The sequence below is a fragment of the Periophthalmus magnuspinnatus genome, chromosome 10, assembly GCF_009829125.3.
Source record: "Periophthalmus magnuspinnatus isolate fPerMag1 chromosome 10, fPerMag1.2.pri, whole genome shotgun sequence".
NCBI lineage: Eukaryota > Metazoa > Chordata > Actinopteri > Gobiiformes > Gobiidae > Periophthalmus > Periophthalmus magnuspinnatus.
In genome coordinates this window covers 31,557,910-31,578,663 of record NC_047135.1, presented here as the reverse complement: position 1 = coordinate 31,578,663, position 20,754 = coordinate 31,557,910, and the positions used below count along the sequence as shown (strand labels likewise).

The 20,754-nt window shown below is 41.2% G+C and overlaps 3 protein-coding genes across 3 annotated transcripts; 2 read left to right on the top strand and 1 right to left on the bottom strand.

The window, feature by feature from the left end:
- Positions 1 to 1,733: 1,733 nt before the first annotated feature.
- cdx4 (caudal type homeobox 4) lies at positions 1,734 to 3,553 on the top strand. The gene is made up of 3 exons (XM_033973856.2): positions 1,734 to 2,169; positions 2,958 to 3,103; positions 3,320 to 3,553. The coding sequence occupies exons 1-3, from the start codon at positions 1,734 to 1,736 to the stop codon at positions 3,551 to 3,553; spliced, it is 816 nt and encodes a 271-aa protein (XP_033829747.1).
- Positions 3,554 to 4,348: 795 nt separating this feature from the next.
- On the top strand, positions 4,349 to 8,693 carry chic1 (cysteine-rich hydrophobic domain 1). The gene is made up of 6 exons (XM_033973866.2): positions 4,349 to 4,496; positions 5,355 to 5,409; positions 6,254 to 6,409; positions 6,790 to 6,846; positions 7,225 to 7,284; positions 7,502 to 8,693. Exons 1-6 carry the CDS (start codon positions 4,351 to 4,353, stop codon positions 7,550 to 7,552), a joined length of 525 nt encoding a protein of 174 aa, XP_033829757.1. The 5' UTR covers positions 4,349 to 4,350; the 3' UTR covers positions 7,553 to 8,693.
- Positions 8,694 to 9,301: 608 nt separating this feature from the next.
- Positions 9,302 to 18,972, bottom strand: lnx2b (ligand of numb-protein X 2b). The gene is made up of 10 exons (XM_033973837.2): positions 18,659 to 18,972; positions 14,737 to 15,283; positions 14,062 to 14,249; positions 13,294 to 13,493; positions 12,414 to 12,824; positions 12,145 to 12,288; positions 10,911 to 11,085; positions 10,600 to 10,840; positions 10,349 to 10,507; positions 9,302 to 10,275 (listed from the first exon to the last, which is right to left on the bottom strand). Exons 2-10 carry the CDS (start codon positions 15,141 to 15,143, stop codon positions 10,140 to 10,142), a joined length of 2,061 nt encoding a protein of 686 aa, XP_033829728.1. The 5' UTR covers positions 15,144 to 15,283; positions 18,659 to 18,972; the 3' UTR covers positions 9,302 to 10,139.
- Between the last annotated feature and the right edge of the window lie 1,782 nt (positions 18,973 to 20,754).

Below are 20,754 nucleotides of genomic sequence, written 5' to 3'. Positions count from 1 at the left end.
CGTGTGTTGTTGTTTTTTGTTTTAGTTTTTTTTTTTTTTTTTTTTTTTTTTTTTTTTTTTTTGGCAGAATTTTGGTCTGTTGTTCCGACTGAGTCCAAAAGGGGGCAGCAGTGAGAAAGGCGCAGCGCAGAGACAGAGACCCAGAGGCGTGAGGTCTCCAGAGGCGCGAGCTGTCCCTGTGAGTGACCCACGCCTTGGACAGATGAAAGGGAGTCTTATCTGATGAAGCCGCTTTCGGGTCTCACTGCACTTTTATGACACATTAAATAACTGAAATGCCTTTCTTTATTTTTGACATCTTATCAAACCCTTTCACACATCTGTAGGTCAATCAAAATAGCCCATTTGACGCAGTACATATTAGAATTTGATTAGGCAGAGCCCATGTATTCTATCTGTACTTTTTTTTCTCAATTGAACGACGTTGTTGCTGAATAAATCTAAACTTCAGGATGAATATCCCTTATATCTTGTCCTTTACATTTTACCTCTACCTCTATGAGGTACGGACTAGCCAGTAAATTTTGTAGGCAATAAACACTTTCTTCACAAGCATCCATCAACGTTTAATTAGCCTAGTTTATGTCAAACTTTTGACAAACCAATTAGTGCGTCATGAAAAGTCCATGTGCACCTGTCAGCAGAGGACACTGCGTGTTGGTTAAAAACAAAATAACACTTAATGCCATACATTTCCTTCATGTTAAAATTGGCGAAAGAGAACACATTAAACTCAGAGAGAATACCTCATGGAGGCTGCTCTACTTTGTGCTTTGCTTATGCAAGATGTTTATGGCAAAGAGCTCCTGAGAGCGCGGCCTGGGATGACAGATACTTATGTCTTGTCGGTTTTATGAATACAGCGGGAGTTTGGTGGGACTGCAGACTGTTGTGTTGAAAGGCGCTGTTTGTCACAGAGGGGGTTGTTAGAGTTTCCTTTAAACCGGAATTAGCCGTGAAGTGCGACCTTGAGGTGTGAAGATGGAATACGAAAGCGCTGGTTTGTTTCAAGTAAAAAGTCATACTTTGCACCTCGTTTGCAAGAAGCCTAAATATCTTCTCGAGTATTCTGTGGTTTCAGTATAGCATTGATAACAGTATTAATAAATGTAAGCAAAGCACTGAAATCGTAACTGATAATAATATAAAAACAACAAAACATTAAAATTAAGTAAAACAGAAAAGTCTTTGGAAGAAAAAGGATCACTTCAAAATTACACAAGAGGCCATAGTTTGCAGTCGTGCAGTAAAGCGTGCGTAATTACGCACCAAGTCATGTGGTTCCATTTGGAAATACAGTTGTGGACTCTCGAAGTTAATGTATTCATTACATTTAATGTATTCACCCATCCCTTAGCTGGATAGGCCAGCTGAGGAGTGATGACGCTGTATAGGACAGGGGACATCTGGGCCGCGCAGCCAGTGCATTTGGATGTAAATGGGCCCTGCGTAAGGAGGAGAGCTGACGTCAGGAGGGCCTTGGTTATACCTCTAGCATCTTGTCAACACACACACACATGATGAGAGACTGTATCACGAGAGGAGCTACGTCGCATTTGTGACTGAGGAGTCGCTTTGGACTATTACACTTTTTTAAAACAAAACTTCAGTATAGAGGGATTATTTTAGTGGTGCAACAAATATGTTACCATAAAATCGGAGCACGAGGTCCCTTTTTCTATCCTAATTGAGCTTTAATTGAGGGTTTTTATTTTTTATTTTTTGCACAAACCATGTATGTGGGATACCTATTGGATAAAGAGAGCAGCATGTACCACCAAGGACCCGTCAGAAGATCAGGCATCAACTTGCCTCCACAAAACTTTGTTTCCACGCCACAGTACCCCGATTTTAGCGGATACCATCACATGCCAAACATGGACACGCATGCACAGTCTACGGGCAGCTGGGGGCCTACATATGGGGCCCCGAGGGAGGATTGGGGCGCCTACAGTCTGGGGCCTCCAAACAGCATCCCTGCGCCTATGAACAACTCGTCTCCGGGGCAAGTGTCGTACTGCTCACCCGAGTACAGTCATATGCATCCACCCAGCGCCGCCGTGCTGCAGCCACCGCCAGAAAACGTTACAGCCTCTCAAATGTCTCCAGACAGAGAAAGGCGCAACTCATTTCAGTGGATGAGCAAAACTGCACAATCGTCCTCAACAGGTGAGCGTCACAAATATTCCACAACAGGCTGATGGTTCGTGACTTTTGTGTAGGCGTCATCCAGAAGCTGAACATGCAATGCAGATGTTTGATTTTACATTGACTGAAAATATGACAGTGAGTTTTCGGTGGGAATGAGTCAGAAAGGTGCAGGAAGCGGCGCCAGGCCACTTGTGATGTTAATGCCTTGAGTGTGGGAGATGCGAGCCTGACTTCCCCGTCACATTGTTGCGCTCCGTCATATCCAGACGAGGGCCTCTGTTTTCAACACCTCCTCACTTTGATATGCACCCAGCTCTGTTCCTCTGTTTTATTACCGGACAAAGTGGCACTCTTCACAGCTTGTGTTAAGTCCTCACAGTGAAAACATGTCAGGCCAAATCACCTAACAATTTAAAAGATTAGCTAAACCATTTAATATTTCTTTTGCGCCACTGGTTGCAAATATTTAAATAAATATATGTTTATTTATTTGGTTTTGCAACTTTGAACACAGTAAAGTAGTCTAATTTGATATCTTAAACGTGAAGGCCTATGGTATTAATTCTTTCGAGTTTTTGGTCCGATGTTTTGTTAAACGTTGTACAAATACGATGTCTTTGATATTCAAAGCGTGCATTTGTCACCAAAGCAAAGATCAGACGCGCAATTTGCGTATGCACAGAGAGAATGAAGATCATGTGCATTGATAGACCGGTCCTGGCATGCGGATTCCTGCAAGAAATCCCGTTGAACAACTCAGCTGTGGGGTAAAAATAATTAACATTTTGTTTATTGCCCTTTCACAGGCAAAACCAGAACGAAGGAGAAATACAGGGTTGTGTACACGGACCATCAGAGACTGGAGCTGGAGAAAGAGTTTCATTTCAACAGATACATCACTATCAGGAGGAAGTCTGAACTCGCGGTCAACCTGGGCCTCTCCGAAAGACAGGTACAAATCCACCACAGCCTTGGGTTTTTCCAGTAAATACATGTGTGTAATCAAATCTCCAGTAGCCTGCAATATATAGACTATCTCTGCGATCTATTAGGCCTACATTTGATCTGTAACGCTTAAATGAATACTTGATTTATTAGTAGGCCTGTTATTAAATGATGGGTTGCTCCGTATGTCAGTATCTCAAGCTTATTTCTGTTTCATTTGCAGGTCAAAATCTGGTTTCAGAACCGCAGGGCCAAAGAGAGGAAACTGATTAAGAAGAAGATGGGTCAGTCTGACGGCAGCAGTGGCTCCGTGCACAGTGACCCCGGGTCAGTGAGTCCACTCCCTGTGCCAGGCTCTCTCAGCCCCTCAGACATCCATGGGTCTCTGTACCCACCTCAGCCCATGAACACCTTGCCTTCGATTAGGAATATACAGCAAGTGACTGTGACACAGTGACGGAGAGACTCGAGCTCTGGGACTCGAACATAACAGAGCACTCCGCTGACGGACACTTTACGCGCAGCAGACACAGACTCTATCCGTGCGTCAGGACGCATAGAGCTGCGGACTAAAACAAAGCTGATACACTGGAGGCTCTTCAAATATTTTCGCAGAATTGTTTATTAATGTAGGAGAAGACGTCAAAGAATAAAAAACGTCAATTTTATTAAAATATAAATATCATTTTATTATGTGATGGAATGTATGTGTTTGTGAATAACATGTGATTCAACGACCTTTAAATAACTTTCAAACTGGACTGTAAAATGACCATAGTCTATTTTAGATTTGACAAATCAAGTCTTTGAGTGTGCTTTGCCAAATATATAAGCTTTAGTAAAGCTGGCCAGAGTGAGCAGTTATATGGGTATAACTATTGTTTTTTGGCAATATTGAAATGTAAATAAAATGTTTTGCTTAACAATTTTTCAAAACTAGTTTATTTCTATACTGTGCATGGGCTTTGTCTAGTTATCGGGACAGTTTGTTCTTAAATTGGTTAACTTAATCGAGGCCTATAGGCTGCATGGTGCAGTGGGCACTGGATAGGCCTGTGCGTAAATTTAAGGACCAGCTCTGGAATTGGTAAAATGCAGTGTATCCATTGTATTGCTGTACAACCGACAAACATGTAACACATCTACCCGTGTAATAAGCGCTCACATTAGTGTCCAAAGATTCTCTCCAGATGCTGTCAGTGCCGCTTTGGTGCCGGAGACATGCGCACAGCTGCGACTGCGCAGACTGACGTCATGAGCGTCTTACTGCCCAACATGGCGGACTTTGATACAATTTATGAGTTAGAAGACGAAGAGGATGAGCACGTAGTGAGTGAAGAGCACTTGCCCAGATACTGTCCGGAGCCTGTGGTCATGCGAGGGGCCGGGCACATCACTGTGTAAGCAGAAACATGTTTATAGAAATCTGTCGCTCTAGTATTTTGTGTCTGAACCTTTAGCCTTTAGCTTCGGCTAACCAGTTAGCTAACGCAAATCACAACAGTCACTACTTGCCGAGGGTTTTAGCTGTAATAACATGTTACTTCTGTTGTTACCGACATGTATCTGTGTCACAGTGTGTCATATCAAAGTGCCATAATTATAGTCTACTTTACCATGTTTTGTCATGTTGCGTTATCACTGTCAAATGTAACCTTATTGATAAGGTTATCCTCTGAGATCACAGAGGATCTGTCACTCCAGCACTGGTGCCTCATTCGGAAGGGTTTATATTATGTTTAGACTTAATTACAGGAGATCTAAACCTAAGTAACACAATCTCACCTGCTTTCTCCATGACTGGTCTAAAATGTCGACGTTTTTCTTAAAGGGATGAAGGATTGCACAAATGCCAAATTGTAGATATTTGATTATTAGTTTTATATTGCATCCCGATGTGTGAAAATATAGCAGATGTTTTCTTGAACATTGGTTTATTTCCCTTTTATTTTGGCGTGCATCATGGCAGAGATGACTGGATTGGATTGGGAACATTAAAGGCGCATTTAATCCCATACTGTGCCACAGTATGGGATTAAATTTATCTACCTCCATAGAGACAAGCACGTGATACCACCCGGCCAAGTTACAAGTCAGATCTGTGGCGCATAGTGTTAATGCCTTGTTTTTCACGTTTTTTGATGAAAATGGAGACAAAAAGTTGGCAGGCTCTCTAGGCTACCAGAACAGTTATTTAGTGCCCCTTTAACAATAATAAGATACAGTATCTTAATAACAATAAATACATGTGTTTTCAGGTTTGGACTGAGCAACAGATTTGACACAGAGTTTCCTTCTGTTCTCACAGGAAAGGTACAGCTCCATTTTATGCATTTAATGTGATCTTTGTTTAGTGTAATTACATGTATGTAAACTAGTCTCATCTGCATAAACCTTGACTATCCCAAACCATCCTGGTATAACTTGTTCCAGAGGCTGGGCTGCACAGTCAGTTAGAAAGAGATGCAGTGTTTCTCAGTCCAGCTCTGTAAATGAGTAAGCCATCTAAGGGCCACAGTTGGCGGGGACACAGGGTTTTGGAGGGTCCAACTCCAGGTGATAAAATAATGAAATGAAGACTCGCTGCAGACAAGAAAGGAAAGCTTCCTGGGTCGAACGCTTAAACACAAAAAGGCTGCAGGGGTAAAAGCAGGCCGAGGGAAGTGTGGGGCAATAAAAAGAAGCCTCAGCATTGTGACCCATGGCGACATGTGATGAATGAGCTCACAATTATGATGATTGAAGGGTGCAGATCAGGCCCTGCTGGGCTTTATTTTGAGGTCTTTGGCTGTTTGCAAAGAGACCTTTGCATCCTGTCATAAAAGATTACGACCCCAGTTTTATGACGTACAGACTGGGCCAGGAATGAGCATCCATTCAAGTTGTTTGGCCTGCACTGCCACAGGCACTGGCCTTATCTCCCTGTAGGCCCTCCTTGCCTTGACCAGTCTGGAGCATGGTTAGCTAGTCAGCCTTAGTGTTTAAAGATCTCATCTCAGGACAGCATCTGCAAATATCTGCCTGCTGTGATTTCAAAGCCTTTGATCTTCCCAGACAAGATCTTTCGAACATTTAGGAAACCTTCATGATTAGACCCCATAGATAATATTTTCTTTTTCCTTAAACCATTTGTCTTAATAAATTGTTTATTTTATAGGTAGCTCCAGAGGAATTTAAAACCAGCATTGGCAGAGTGAATGCATGTTTGAAGAAAAACCTGCCTGTCAATGTGAAGTGGCTGCTCTGCGGGTGCTTGTGTTGCTGCTGTACAGTTGGCTGCAGTCTTTGGCCTGTTATTTGTCTCAATAAGAGAGTGAGTCCCGACCTGTGACACGCGCCGGACACTTTTACTCTCTCTTACATCATTGCTCATTACTCAAGGGCTACTTCAGGACAATTCAGCTGCAGTGGGCTAGGTGTAATAACATACTGTGTTCACTTAGTGGCTGTGTGCAGAAATAATGCATTTACCACATTGTGTGCCTATACCTGCTCCATGGGTTTGTCTTTACAGCTGGTATTATAGCACGAGTTATAGACAACAAAGTGAAAATTACTAGTTGGTAAAATAGGAGTCAAGTCTATAAATCCTAACACAGCTGTAGTTAACTGATAGCTGTTATGCCTGTCACTGTCATTACTTTCATTAACGACTTTACAACTTCCATTAATGCTGCTCTCCTCTTTGTACAGACGAGACGATCCATTCAGAAATTGTTAGAATGGGAAAATAACAGATTATATCACAAGGTAAGAACACATCATCACCATTGTCAAAGTGTTTAAAACGTGTGTGAGGTACAGATAATATTTTGTAAACACTTAAACTCCAAACTACTAATTCTTGTAAGTCTTATCTGCCAGACTGATTGAGCTGGCTGCGAACTCAGCAGTAGAATCCTGTGTTAATTTTGCTTTGTCTCGCAGCAACAAATGACCGCTAGTAGCTGAGGACAGGCATAAAAAGAAGCTGTTGAGGGTGTCTGGCCACAGTTTGACCCCTGTGAGACCAGACAGCCCTGTTACCAAATTCCCCTGACACTGACGAGGAGATCTCAGACAGATTTTTCTTTGTCTTTGAGAGGAGGTGTTCATTCATTGTGTCTGTGTCTTTTCTTCTCTCTTCAGCTGGGGCTGCATTGGAAACTCAGCAAAAGAAAATGTGAAAGCAGTAATATGATGGAATATGTAAGAAAAACGTTTTGGTCTTTTACAATTTACAAATAATCTGAAAAAAAACTTTAATCCCATTTTAACATTTTCACAAACATTTTAACACCCATAAAATCATCATTTAATTTTGTGTTCTATTAACCCAAGTCTTTTGTTTAAGTTTTTTCAAATGTTCCCATAGCTTTCTTCCTTCCTTTTTTAGTGATCACTTTGTCTGTGTTATTCTTCACAGGTAATTCTTATAGAATTCTTACCCAAATATCCTATATTTCGACCAGACTGAGGAGGCTGATGTGAAGTGGATGTGGGGCCCTTGAATTTTCTCCTTAGTGCCTTGTATATACAGTACAAAATGTTGGAATAAGGGTCTGCACCAGTGTCCCGGGAGGACTCTGTTAATCTGTCTGTGTATTAGACGCTGTCACTTTGCTTTAGAGCAGAATTTGCACATTTTTCAACAAACATGTCCCTTGTTTCACTCCAATATTTTTGTTACATGTCACTAAAGAGTCAACATCAAAGTGCATTTACCCCAAAGAACCATCCTCTGCCCCCATTTCAACTATCAATAAATCCTTGGAACGATAGTGACGCTCCCTCAATCTAATCCTAAAACAGCCTTACCTGATGTGTCTTTTTGTTACTTTGTGTTGTGGAAAAGAGGCAGCATTGTTGCAAGTAGAAGAGAGGATCAAAAATGCCTACCGTACAGAGTATCTAATCAGCTATTTTCTATAACTGTCTGTAGTTGAGGACAAACGAGTTGAAACTTGACCTGTAAATACCAGAAGTAACTGTACAGTGTTTAATTATTGTTTACAGAAAGTTACGTAGCTATTTACTTATTTTTTTCTTCTTTTTTGCCAATCTGTTTCCATAGTTTTGATTAATACAAGTATATGTACCTGTAGTTGCTATGGACCTGTTTACCTTGTAAGCCATATAATTTCAGTGTTGCCAGAGTTAGACTGATCAATGCACTCAAGCCCAGTCTGATGTCAGTACAGAGAGTCGAGGTTAAAGCACGTAAAGCAGTGCATATTTTTGCCAAGACCTTTAATCGCTCGTCACCTGTTTTAGCTGGAGACTGATGCATTTTAAACAAATGAAAATATTATTTTGCTCCGATATTTTTTGTGCAATTTCATTTCATCTATTTTGTATCCCCTCATAATATGGGAATCACATGGACTAACCATACACCATGTGTTGAGCAAATTTCCTTTTTGTTAAGACACTGCTGCAATGCATTGTGTTATTAGTGCCTCTGGATTAGCTTAAGTATGGGTTGAACTATAAAGCTCTTGTAAAAAAGAAGATGTGACTTTCCTCTGAGCATTGTCCCTGTTACATAATCTGTTTTACTACAGAGATCCAATGGCTCCCTTTGGAGAAAGAAAATAAATTGGTCTTTTTTATTTTTATTTGTGTCTTGTTTCATTTCATTTTAAATTACAATGAGTAAATATATTATTAATATTACTAATATAATTTATCAGTTAAACTAATATTAATATTAGTTTAACTGATAAATGATGAGCCACTTAAGTAGAACAAACCCCAGTGATCTGTGGTAATGCTCTCCGGCCACAACCAGCAACAGTACAACATAACTGGGGCCATTTATCATGTTTAACTAGGCCATGAATCGTTAACTTTAACAGGATGGCTTGTTAACACATTTGTAAAAGTCAAATTTTATACAGTTAAAGGGTTGGTTTCTCCCTCTACTTATACACAAAATGTGTGATTTTCCTTAAAAGTTACCACAAACCCCCAAAGCAAAGGCAGACCAGGCTGCTGGGTTTTATGACCCTTTGTGCTGTTGTTTCACATTCACATGTCTCTTTAGCTCGAGGTTCAAACATTCACTTACTGAACAATTAAGTGTTTATAAAACTTGCTAGCATATAAATGAAAACGTATTATAACGTTCTTATTCGAATAAAAATTAAAAAAATGTACATGTTTGTCCACTAGAGGTCAGGTGTGTCTGGTAAATGAACAGATTATGACACACTTGGGACTGCTGTTCAAATCTGTTTTATTCATGTATACACATTATATACACAACTCCACAAGTACATCCTTAAACCTAAAAGCAACCAAATTTCAAATTGAACAGTTTACATAAATGCAGTTATGGTTTGATTTTAGGATCAAATGTATTTGGTAAGGGAACAACATTTTGTCAATATGTATCAGTTACTTTATTAGCTAGACCAAATGGACAAATTGAAAAATAACTTTGTTGATCAAGGCCACTTTTTGTGTTGATCTAAAATTTTAAGAGACAAAGCCATAAAGCTTCACTTATAGAACAGTATTTCCCAAGCAACTTTGGTCATTTAAGGCATTTCAGAGCTTATTGTCCTTCAGTGTTACAAGGCACTCACTTGGAAAAATTCAAATGAAATAAGTGCTTAAAGCTAGAACATACATATAACTGCAAATAATACATGCTGCATACACACACTGAGGCTTTTAATGTCACAATGAATTAACAAGTTAAAAAGATGTTTCTTCAAACTTTGGCAAGCTGATGCAACCAGTTACAATAAGGTGTACATCATTATATATATAATTAAAAGGTATATATAATTAAAACTACACATCCCAATCTAGAAGCAAACACATGAATGTATTCACTAAAAGACAGCTAAATGCATTCAAACAATCATTTGCTTTAAAAATATAATCTGTTGATTGTCACTTAACTACTAGAGCTACTTTATCTGATTATGGCATCCAAGAACGTCATTTAAACTGTGCAAATGTTGCTTCCCAGCTTGATCTTGGAGGATAAAGGATCATTTGAGAGGTCCTTGGACACTGTACATTTCTGAAAGCATGTCCAGAGGGAGCAGGTGCTAAACTAGACTCCCAGGCCATGACACGACAGTCAGAGTCACTTTATTCTTTTGTAGCTTCAGCATTGGGATGAGAGAGCTGTTGTTCATTCCCACTGTAGTAGCTCCATTTACAGCCACGATCTCATCACCGCATCTGAGGACAAGAGCAAAGGTAAATGTCACTGCAGTCATGTGGTGTGTCTCATAAGAGAGCACTAAAGTCTTACTTCAGGCGACCATCAAAGTGAGCAGGTGTTCCAGGCACAATGGTTTTAATGTAGAATGGCTGCTGGCCGTGACTTTCTTCATAGCCTCCAACTATACTGAAGCCCCAGCTCTCGTTGTTGGTCTTGTGCAGTACAATGTCTCGGCACCAGTGCATATGACTGATTTGGGAGGAACAAAAAAAATTGTTACACATTCTCGTTTCTCAAACATGAATAATTTGAAATCTCAGCAGGAGATATGAGGGAGATACCTTGGCAAGCCTAACCAGCGAGTCCATAGCGGGGTCCAGTTGAGAGCGTCCTCTCGGGGGTCATCAGATAGGTCCAACTCATCTTTACTGGTGTCCAGCTCCTCTTCAAAGTCCTCAGACAGAGTCTGAATGACCCGCAGAACCACCTGAGACTGTGCCGTCTGAGCCTTCAGCACAGACACCGCTTCACTGTATGTCAACTGTGTCAGGTCCGCTCCATTGATACTGAGCAAAACATCACCTACAACACAAATGCTTTCAGCAATAGGTCTAATGTGAAATGTAGTGCCATAGAATTCATGTTGGTGCACCTCTTTTGATAGTGCCTTCTCGATGTAGACAGCCAACCGGCTGTACACTGGTGATGTAGACAGGCAGGCGGCTGCGGCAGTCTCTGCCTCCAGCAATAGTAATTCCCAGAGAAAGTCGAGGCTCCTTCTTCATGCTAACAGTTTTCTCTTGACTAGAAAAGCCACCTGGAGGGTCCTAGATGAACAAAAAGATTTTAAAATAACTAATGTTATTGATGACCTATGTTTAAAAAGTAAAATATCTGCCAGATTGACACAATATAGCTGATAGCCTTGGAAACGTTATAGAAAGGTCTTTAGAAAACGTGAACTCTAACAATTATTTTTAAAGACAGTAGAGAAGAAAATACTTATAGTAAAAATATAATACATTTTTAAAATGTGAATTTACTATGGATTTAAATATTAATACTGGTATTAACTTATTCAAATATGTTGTTGAGAAGTTAGTAGCATTTTGTTTTGTGAGGGCTATTTACATAGATAATGTCCCAGTACACATTATTTTTTGCAAACTACTCGTACAAACAAATGTGAAACATTTTAGGTACAGCTGAGAGTCTCAGTTAATGTGTGAATTTAGACACTGATCTCTCGTAACTGAGACGTGTTGAAAATAACAGCTTTAGTTTGAGCTTCTTGTGCCAAGCCAGTTTCTGAAGGGGAAGTGGGGGGAGAAGGGGTGATGCGCTTCCTCCAACCAGCAGGAAACCCATCCCCCCAGAAAGACGCAAAGGCTAAACTCGGCAGGCGAAAGCTAACTGTTACCAGCTTTGATCCTGTTCCATCCAAAGAAACAAGAAAAAACAACAAGACAGTGGTCTGTAGCAGCAGAGTGAGCAGCGCCCCAGGCCTTTTGATCAGGACAGAGCAGACCATACAGGGGGGCAGGTGTCCCCCTTCTGAAACACTCACCCCCCACTGGGGCCCACACATCTACTCTACTGTAAGTGCACAGACTCACAAAGCAGTCATGGGGGCAATTACACAGTTTAAAGGCATTAGATAGAGCTCAGTTTGGTCCACACAAAACACCCAGCTCCTGATACAGTTGAATGTATCAGGAGCTGGGTGCCTTCCAATGCTTCAGGTCCAGAGCACAGATCATTGCTACATGAGCAAGTGACATCACCCAAACACAGTGAAAGTGTTCATATCAAATAAACGTTTCACCAAAATGCACAGTTAAAGTGAGGATTCAAGTAGGGATAACGAAGACCTTACTGTCACTCACCTTCATATATGTGGACCGGCGTCTGAAGTACTGAGGATCAGGGGTTCTTCTGGCAGCTCTGGCAGACTGGCCCTCTCTGCTCCCTCCCTCATCCGGATTCTCTGCTGCCCTCATAACCACAAAGTTCACACGCACCTCGCTGGCCTACATGAAAAAGAAACATCCGATTTCAAAACATGATTCACTGGCATCTCTAACCAGCAGTCTGACTGACAAATGAACAGATGGACTTTATGTGTGGGTGAGTCTGTAACATGCACTAGTGTTACCTGTATGATCTGGGCTGCACTTTCTGGAGTGCCATGCCTTAGGTCCTGTCCATTGATGGCCAACACTTTGTCATTGTTCCTCAGTTTTCCATCTTTAGCAGCTAAACCTCCCGAGAGCAAATCCAGGATAAAGACTCCGCTCTCGTCTGACTTTCGTATGAGTTTGATCCCGAGGGGTTCAGACCGGTGGCTTTTCATGAGCGTGACCTGCAGCACTGTGCCCGGGCTGGGGTGAACGGGCTGGGAATGGGGGACAGAGGACATGGAGGAGTTGTTGGTATGGAGGTCAGACCTGGGATCCCTTATTTTAAAACCCTTTTCTTGCATCACAGTGAGTCTGAGCAGGGAGGGCTGTCGTAGCAGAACAATGGCCCGGGAATGAGGGACTGACGCCAAACTGATGTCATTTACCTGGAAATTCAAATCAAAATTCCATTAAAACCATCAATCAGAAGAGTTTACCTGCTTATAGTATGTGACGGCAATCCAATAGCAACAAAAACAATAATAATAAAACTACATGTGTTACGTAACTAGGAAAATATGTAGATGAAGCAATTCATAACAGTGCTGTAAGAGCAATGACAAAATGAAGTCTACAATGTGTGTAACTACTGCTGAAGCTATGACTCCAATAAGAATTTACACATAACTCTTTTAAAACATGATAACTGCAAAGACTGGCGTATAAAAATCAAAACTTGGTTCACAAAAACTGATCTCAGCAAAGCATGCGACATACTCATTACCATGGAGATAAAACGTGTTTATCCGGTACAGCCACTTTTGACGCTTTGCTGCAAATCCTTGTTTATAGTGACATGTGCGTACTGTTTATGCAAAAGCAACTACAATTTAACTTTTTAAATATTATTTTTACCTCCAAAATATGATCCCCTGGGGCCAGTCTGCCATCACGAGCTGCTAGAGAGTCTCGAACAATTTCCTGGATCACAATGTTTCCCAGTGGAGTGTCTTTACCGCCCACGATACGAAACCCCAGTTCCTCATCAGGCTCTTCTCTGAGGAGCTCCACCACATTGGCCTCTGCCACCAAACTCGACCGCAGAGGAGTATTGTCTGAAAGAGATCAAAACATGTAAGCAGAGGCTAGTTCAGCTGCTCCAAAACAAAAAAGGACATGTTTCAATGGATGCAGTGCTTAATATGATCTTATATATATATATATATATATATATATATACACACACATATATACATGTAGTATCAAACATACTAGCACAATGTCAGGTTTTACTAACAAAGTCAATCAGACAATTCAAGCTACCTTTTGTAATTCTTCTGATCGACCAGGCCGCGTTATATTTTCACACAACACCACTAGATGCTATCTATGTTACTGCTGCCTGACAGAATGCCGGCTTTGGCCTGCCAGAAAAAGACCAGAACACCTTTATTTAGATGAGCCTAAATAAAGGCCAGGTGAGGGAAGGAGGGAGGGGAAAACAGGTTTCAAATCTACCATCTAGTGATAGGTAGCTGCTTTAAGGGGTTTAGAATAATTTTACCAATAAAATCTTTCTGTCTATGCATATGTTTATTGTCTAAACATGAGCAATTTCATGTACGAAAATATGTGGTTATAATTTAGGATTTGGATTGATCATCTTGTTGACATGATTCATACCTTCCTCACATTCCTCATAAGCAGGATTGATAAGTCCAGGGTCTGGCTCTCTACTGGACGTCCGTGGTAAAGCGGTCTGTTTAGCATCAGCAGAAATGTCTCCGTCCCCCCTTCGCCCCTTTAACTCATTCCATGAAGGTCGCTTCCTTTTTTCAGCTTCCTCTCGCAATCTTCGAAAAACAGGACATCTACGAGGGAATAGAACCACCACAAAACTATAAACATTACAGCAAGAAATATTTTTAAGTAAATATTGGGAAAAAACAGAAATGTTACATAATATGTTTTAAATAGACCGATAGTATTGGATAGGATTTAGTAAAGCATAACAAAAAGCAGCACTACTGCTGCTTCCTGAAGCCTGAACTTTGCTCCTGTTGTGTGCACAGTGACATCAGCTGCCCACAGCTGACTTCATTCTTGGCCACAGAGCTGATAAGCACCTCAGTGGAAAACACAAACCTGTACACTTAAAATACCCCTATAACAAACATGTTCTCACATCAATGTATGTGGTTTTGCTTTTAAAAAAAGGGTATTCAGTGAAATACAAGTGCATAACCTTTTAACATGTTAAGCCCTTTATTAGCAGTCCCTGCCTAGACACTTCTCTGCAGTAGTTAAACTCAGATGGTCCAGAGCTGGTGGAGGTGTTGAGCACATGAGTGGTCGTACCTGTTGTGGAGGTGGGGCTGCAGCTCACAGCGCTGCATCTGTGCCTGACACTCAGTGGAGTGAGGGCAGGCCACACTGAGCTTGTCCAGCAGGTTCCTCACCAGCAGACTGGACGGGCGGCACTGCTGCAGCTGCAGTCGTTGTCGGTCCACGGGGCAGAAGTCCTGCTCCTTCAGAAAGTTACTCAGGCAGTGGAAGCAGTATGTGTGCCCACAGGGGGTGTCCATGGGGCGCAGCAGTGGCTGGAGGCAAATGTGACACACAAGCTCGTCGTCCACATCCTCCTGGTACTCGTACAGGTGGCTGTCCTGACAGTCGTGCTGCTGGCCACACTCTTTACACACACGTGCCCACGACAGACCCGTGCTGCCACTGCTGCCTGCGGCTTTGCTCTCTGTTGTAGACATTGTTTTTTTCCAGTCCAAAAAGCTAAAAAGTGTGTGTAAAACTCCTCAAAATATGTACAATTTGTACAGCCTATGGGTAAAAGCAGTAATAGTCCATTATCCCCCACAGTGTTATCTCCAGGTCTTCATTCAGCTGTTTTCTGTTGAGAAAGAGAGAAACACTTTTAGGTGAATGTCAAAGTTGGACTCGTCCTCTCCGTTTCAACCAGATTCACAGGAAATGACAAATCCACACAGAAGCACCAATATGGCAGCCAGCCGCAGCTGCTTCCTCTCAGCAAGTTTCCTGAGGGACAAAAGGAATTCTCATCTCAGCAAAACTCTATGGTGTGCTTTAATTGAAAAGAGCTAAACTGTGAAAACGGTGGATGGGGGAGGCGACTAATAAGGAGTCTGAAGTCAAGCCTCCAGTGAGGGAGGGAACAAAGCATTGGTATGAGTGGTGAAAATTATGGTCAGAAATACAATCCCATCAGTAATGGCCCTATGCAGCCCCATAACCACAGTGCACTTTCTAATCTCCACTAATTCCATTTCATAAGGGCAGTGCTGATTAGGAAGACATTCTTCAGATAACTTTTAGCTGCACAGTCCAAAACATCTCACAGTTTTAACCCATTACTACATTATAATATATGTTTGTATGCAGAATTAAACCATCTTTAACAACACAAAACTTTGACCTACATTTACATTTAATCCTTCTAATTTTTAAAAAGACACAAATCAACATCTTATTCTGTTGCCACTAGGGCTGCACGATTTGCGAAAAATTGTGAAACATGAACTGACAACTTATGCAAGAATCACATTTTAGAACATGTTTGTACACATCTAAACTACAGGGCTAGCAGTTTTTTTAATGCAGAAGAAGACATAAGGTTTCTGTGAAGGAAATGACGGCACTTCAAAAACTGTCCATGCAAATTTTTTATTCTATTAAAATTAATCTTGCAGCACTTGTTGTAACATAAACAGATTTCTGGAAGAGACCACAGTAGCTTTGGGCAACTAACCTAAGACGATGATATCTTGCACCACATCACTAGACCATAACCTCACAGCTTCATTGGCCGCCCGAAGCCTGAGTGAAACCAGAGCTGCTCCGTAACACAATTATGTGTGTGATACTTTTGTGTGCGCACAGTTGTGTTTGTGTGTGCTCCCCCGCTGCTCTGCTGTGGGAAAAGCGGGAGGGACACGGTTATAACGAGGCAGACTGGAGACATACTGAAATCCATGCAGTAAGGAGGTTTTTGTTTTTGTTTTGGGCAGCATTTTAAGCTACTGGTGCAGCCCTCCAGGTGGGACTACAAACACCAACCTGGACTTGAAACACACAAACATACAAACGCTGAGGTCATCTAAGCCACTTCTCTCCTTCCCTCTGCCTTTTACTTCGCAAAAGTGATACCCATTCCTGTAACGGATAGGGGCCACCAATCCTGACTGTAACAAAGCCAAAGAGGGAGACCAAGACACCCAAGCCAACACAGGATTCCTTGTCAATAGCTCATTCACTCTTATTCCAATTCCTTCTGCTTTAATAAAGGTTAGGACACGTAGGATTTCCCAGAGGAAGTAGCCCATCTTCATTAGTCACTGCTTTGACGGAGGATAGACTATGACCTCCGACTTGATTTGCGCTCCCAGTTTACGGTCTCTGGAGGAGGGACGCGTCCAGTTGAGCAAGCTGATAACACACAACTCCTCAAGGATGCAGAAAATCTATATATTTACTCATCTTACTATGGACTTTGTCTTCCATAGAGCTGGGTGACATGCAAAAATCCACTTCCACTTAGAATTTTTTCGCTTGTATTTTCTATTTTTGTTCTGTTTTTTTCCAAGCTGTAAAACACAACTTATCTGGTCAATGTGACAGTAATTGTGAATAATCATAAAATCTGATATCGTGATATTTTTAGAAGGATAGTAACACCAGCGCTAATGCAATCATCATTTGGCTATATCTAAACAACTGTAGACAAGCATATTTCCATTGTGTAAATTGTTTCCATAGTGAACATTGGACTGAGAAAATACTTACATAATGGTCATAATTGTCATGTGACGCGTTTCTGAGTAAATGTTCCAGGTCTGTAACATCTCTGAAGGATTACTAACAGAGGTCCTCCTTCACGGCTGAGCCAAGTCACTCGCTATAATGGCTAATATGAGCAAGTCACATGTAACAACACACCCTCAGCTAACACGGGTGAGGCCATGACAAAAACACAAAAATACTTCTTCAGCACGACAAAAATGGACAAATTTTAGACATTCGACAGAACTAAAATTAACAGGTCAAAGGTTTTATTTACCAATATGTAAATAAAACCAGCAAGAACATGTAAAGTCAATATTTGCATTCAGACGCAACTCCAAGAGCCAATAATGACAACTGGACATTCACATAGACTGTATATCAGATGGCACCTGCTTCTATTACATAACTTACTCCTTGCTTAGAGATGGCAAGGGGGTGGGGGTCCTAAATGTCCTGACTTTTACAACTATGCTTTTACTAGTGTGCACGTTCTCACGTTTCTGGAGTGTGTATAGGATTTCTAAAAATTGGAAGTTGCAAATGTTCAGTAACAAAAGCAGGAAATATCTGTGTAATCCCTTAGTCATCCAGGTATGATCCATAATAAAAGAAAAATTCAAATCTGGACAAAAATGTTATAGGAGTGAAGAAATTTCGCTGCTCATCCAAGTCAGAACTGAAGAAGTGGCTTGGATGAGCAGCGAAACATCTTCACTCCTACAACTTTTTGCCCAGGTGACAGGTTCTTTTAGTAAAGTTCAGTTCTTTTACTAAAAATCAAGAAAGCTCTTCGATCCACATACCACAGGGCAAGTTTAGTGGATGTATATTTGCACTTGAAGTTGGTCAAATCAATGAGTAATCTACATTTTCTTTTATGTTAGACAGTACAGTGACAAATTACAAACTAGACTCCAGCAGCAGTCCAAAAGTCTGTTTTAATAATTAATCTATGTCCTAGGTGTCTTATTTCACTACAATATTGGTCCAATTTATTTAAAACAATACTCATCAAAGCAGCTAAACTAACAGGACTACTATAACACAACTTGGGCCCAAACTTGTGAAATCCTCCTGTCTCTGTGTCATCAGGCTCCATAAATCACTCACTGCCCTTGTCGGTCCGTGTTCGTTTGTTTCCCATCTCCACAGCGATGTGACAGATGCAAAACACTCGAAAGGTCGTAAATGTGGGTTGTATACTTTTTTTGACAGTGAAGTTGACATTATTATGGGCCTCAAAGTGACCAAACTCTGATCTGACAGGGCTCCACCGCCACAGCGCAGGAGCTCACCTTGTTCACGTAAACAAGTAAACATTTACAGGACTTTTTACAACAATCGCCACATTTTGAATCAGCAATTCCAATTAGTATAACAAATCAAAAGCGTATTAAATGTTTCACAGCTTTATCGTTACGTATATCGCATTTTTCCAGTTGAGAGCGAAACTCTTTGATCTTACCTGTGTGGAGGAGGTCTTTTACCGGAAGCAGCTAATTCAGGCTAGCTCCACTGAAACCTACAGAGAAAACGCCTTTAAAACATCCACTAAACCCAAACACACACGGCTGTGTCTCATCTGCTCCTCTCAGCACCGCCGCACTGAGCTGGAGCACCGCGGCTTCGGCTCAGGTGAAGCTCCCGGGACCTTAAGGATCGGGCGACTTTCCCAGTTTCGAGCAAACGTCCCGGAGCAGAGCGCAGCGCAGACCAGGGCAGCACCGCGTAGCACCGGAGCAGGAAGAGCGCGCGGCACGGCGCGGCACGGGGCGGCACGGCACGGGGCGGCACGCAGGTAGCACCGTGCGCCACTGCGCCCCGGCCTGGACCAGAGAGCAGAGAGCAGCTGGAGTCTGTACAAGACCCTCAATCATCCAGTCTGACCCCATACACAACAATTATGAATAATAACATGAATAATTATAAAGGTGTGCCTTTTTCTGTCTGTGCAGAGGTATGTCTTTATTATTTATGTTATTGCTAGCCTAATTATATGTGTATATGCTCATAGATTCAATTGGAAGGGCAGAAACATTAAGACTCCCTTCATTGTAAACGCAAAACTATTTTAAGCATTAATTATAATAGACATGAAGAGCTGAGGGATGGACTGACAGACATGAACAATTGTTTGTCCTTTCTCATTTCGAAGTTGACATCAATCACTCAAAACTATATTTCTAGATGTGTAATTAAGTAAAATATGTGGGCTATAGATTTTTGTAGTTATGTTTAACATCATAGTGTTGATTGACAGAATCAACTGAGACAAATTCAAGAGGATTTGAGCAATATAGAATTAGTTCTTAAAATTCACATCATGTACCAGTTTTTAATATGGCCAAGAGGTATGACATATATAAAAATATACAATACTGCAATTCCTAAAATCTCAACTAGCACAAGTCCTGATTTTGCAGGAACAAGGAAATAAAGACTACACCACAAACCACATAATCTAGGTAATCTGATACTCTGTGTTAAAATGATATTTTACAGTAGTAAAGTGCAGTTGTGTGCCAACCCAGAATGCTATCGTGCGACTCTTTCTATTGTCTTATGTTTGATGATGTTTTCCAAAGGCTGGTGTAGAAATATGAAAGGGCAGTGACATCTGAGGGTGGTAGAAGGCACACTACCCCCTGCAGAAAGGAGGGGAAGTTTGCCATAAAACCTCTGTTTTCACCAGGATTTATGGCTCTGGAAGGAAACCTCAGATCCAAGTGGCATTTGCTGATTCCAATCACAGAATCAGACACTTAACAGTGTTAACATGGACACATCACTCAATATTTCATAATTCTGCACAAAAGCTTTTTATTATTTGACTTTGGAAATAGTAGTTTATATCAACATTTGGCATTTTTTTCTGTCCTTACAGTTCAAATATTAAACCTTGATATTTAGTGGCAAACTTACTTGACCATTTGTCCATGCTGTTTTGTTTCAGAAACAACTCAACATGTACATTTTCTATCAAAAACAGATGTCTAATGAAGGGAAGAAATATTAAAAGTGGTTTATGTTTTATAATTTGCATCAGTGTACAGTTTGAAGATGAGTTCATTAATATGACAGTAAGTACAAGAGTGACACCATGTGGAAACATAGGTCCATTATTAATATTTCTTTTGGTTCAACTATTGGAGTAAAAGATAAAAGCATGACTTCAGTGTCGCTCTATAAACCAAAACTTGTTCAGTCTTTTTTGACATTAAGTTTTCAAGTATCATTTGTAACTGATGGCAAGCTGTGGTGAAGAAACAAAATAAACAGTGAACAAACACATACAGCACATCTGGAAACAATGTTGCTCTCTCGGGCATGCACGGACACACACACACGCACACCCCCCCACACGCACACACACACACACACACACACACACACACACACACATAGACCACAGCAACCAACAAACACGAACGTGGCTGTTTATCTTTCCTGGGATCAGTCAACATCGTCTACACAAACATGTGCTCACAATCTTACACCATTAGCATGGGCAGCTGCACTCTCACTCTGCCACAGCTTTGATCTGTTCTGAGAGCACTGATA

What these genes read in the sequence shown, in the direction of transcription:
- cdx4 (XM_033973856.2), top strand. Translation starts at nt 1,734, where the DNA reads ATGTATGTGGGATACCTATTGGATAAAGAGAGCAGCATGTACCACCAA. An exon ending in TGCACAATCGTCCTCAACAG is followed by an intron (nt 2,170 to 2,957) that starts GTGAGCGTCACA and finishes GCCCTTTCACAG; the next exon opens with GCAAAACCAGAACGAAGGAG. An exon ending in TGGGCCTCTCCGAAAGACAG is followed by an intron (nt 3,104 to 3,319) that starts GTACAAATCCAC and finishes TTTCATTTGCAG; the next exon opens with GTCAAAATCTGGTTTCAGAA.
- lnx2b (XM_033973837.2), bottom strand. Translation starts at nt 15,143, where the DNA reads ATGTCTACAACAGAGAGCAAAGCCGCAGGCAGCAGTGGCAGCACGGGT. An exon ending in GTGCAGCCCAGATCATACAG is followed by an intron (nt 12,289 to 12,413) that starts GTAACACTAGTG and finishes TTTTTCATGTAG; the next exon opens with GCCAGCGAGGTGCGTGTGAA. An exon ending in CACTTTGATGGTCGCCTGAA is followed by an intron (nt 10,276 to 10,348) that starts GTAAGACTTTAG and finishes TCTTGTCCTCAG; the next exon opens with ATGCGGTGATGAGATCGTGG.
- chic1 (XM_033973866.2), top strand. Translation starts at nt 4,351, where the DNA reads ATGAGCGTCTTACTGCCCAACATGGCGGACTTTGATACAATTTATGAG. An exon ending in CTTCTGTTCTCACAGGAAAG is followed by an intron (nt 5,410 to 6,253) that starts GTACAGCTCCAT and finishes TTTATTTTATAG; the next exon opens with GTAGCTCCAGAGGAATTTAA. An exon ending in TTATTTGTCTCAATAAGAGA is followed by an intron (nt 6,410 to 6,789) that starts GTGAGTCCCGAC and finishes CTCTTTGTACAG; the next exon opens with ACGAGACGATCCATTCAGAA.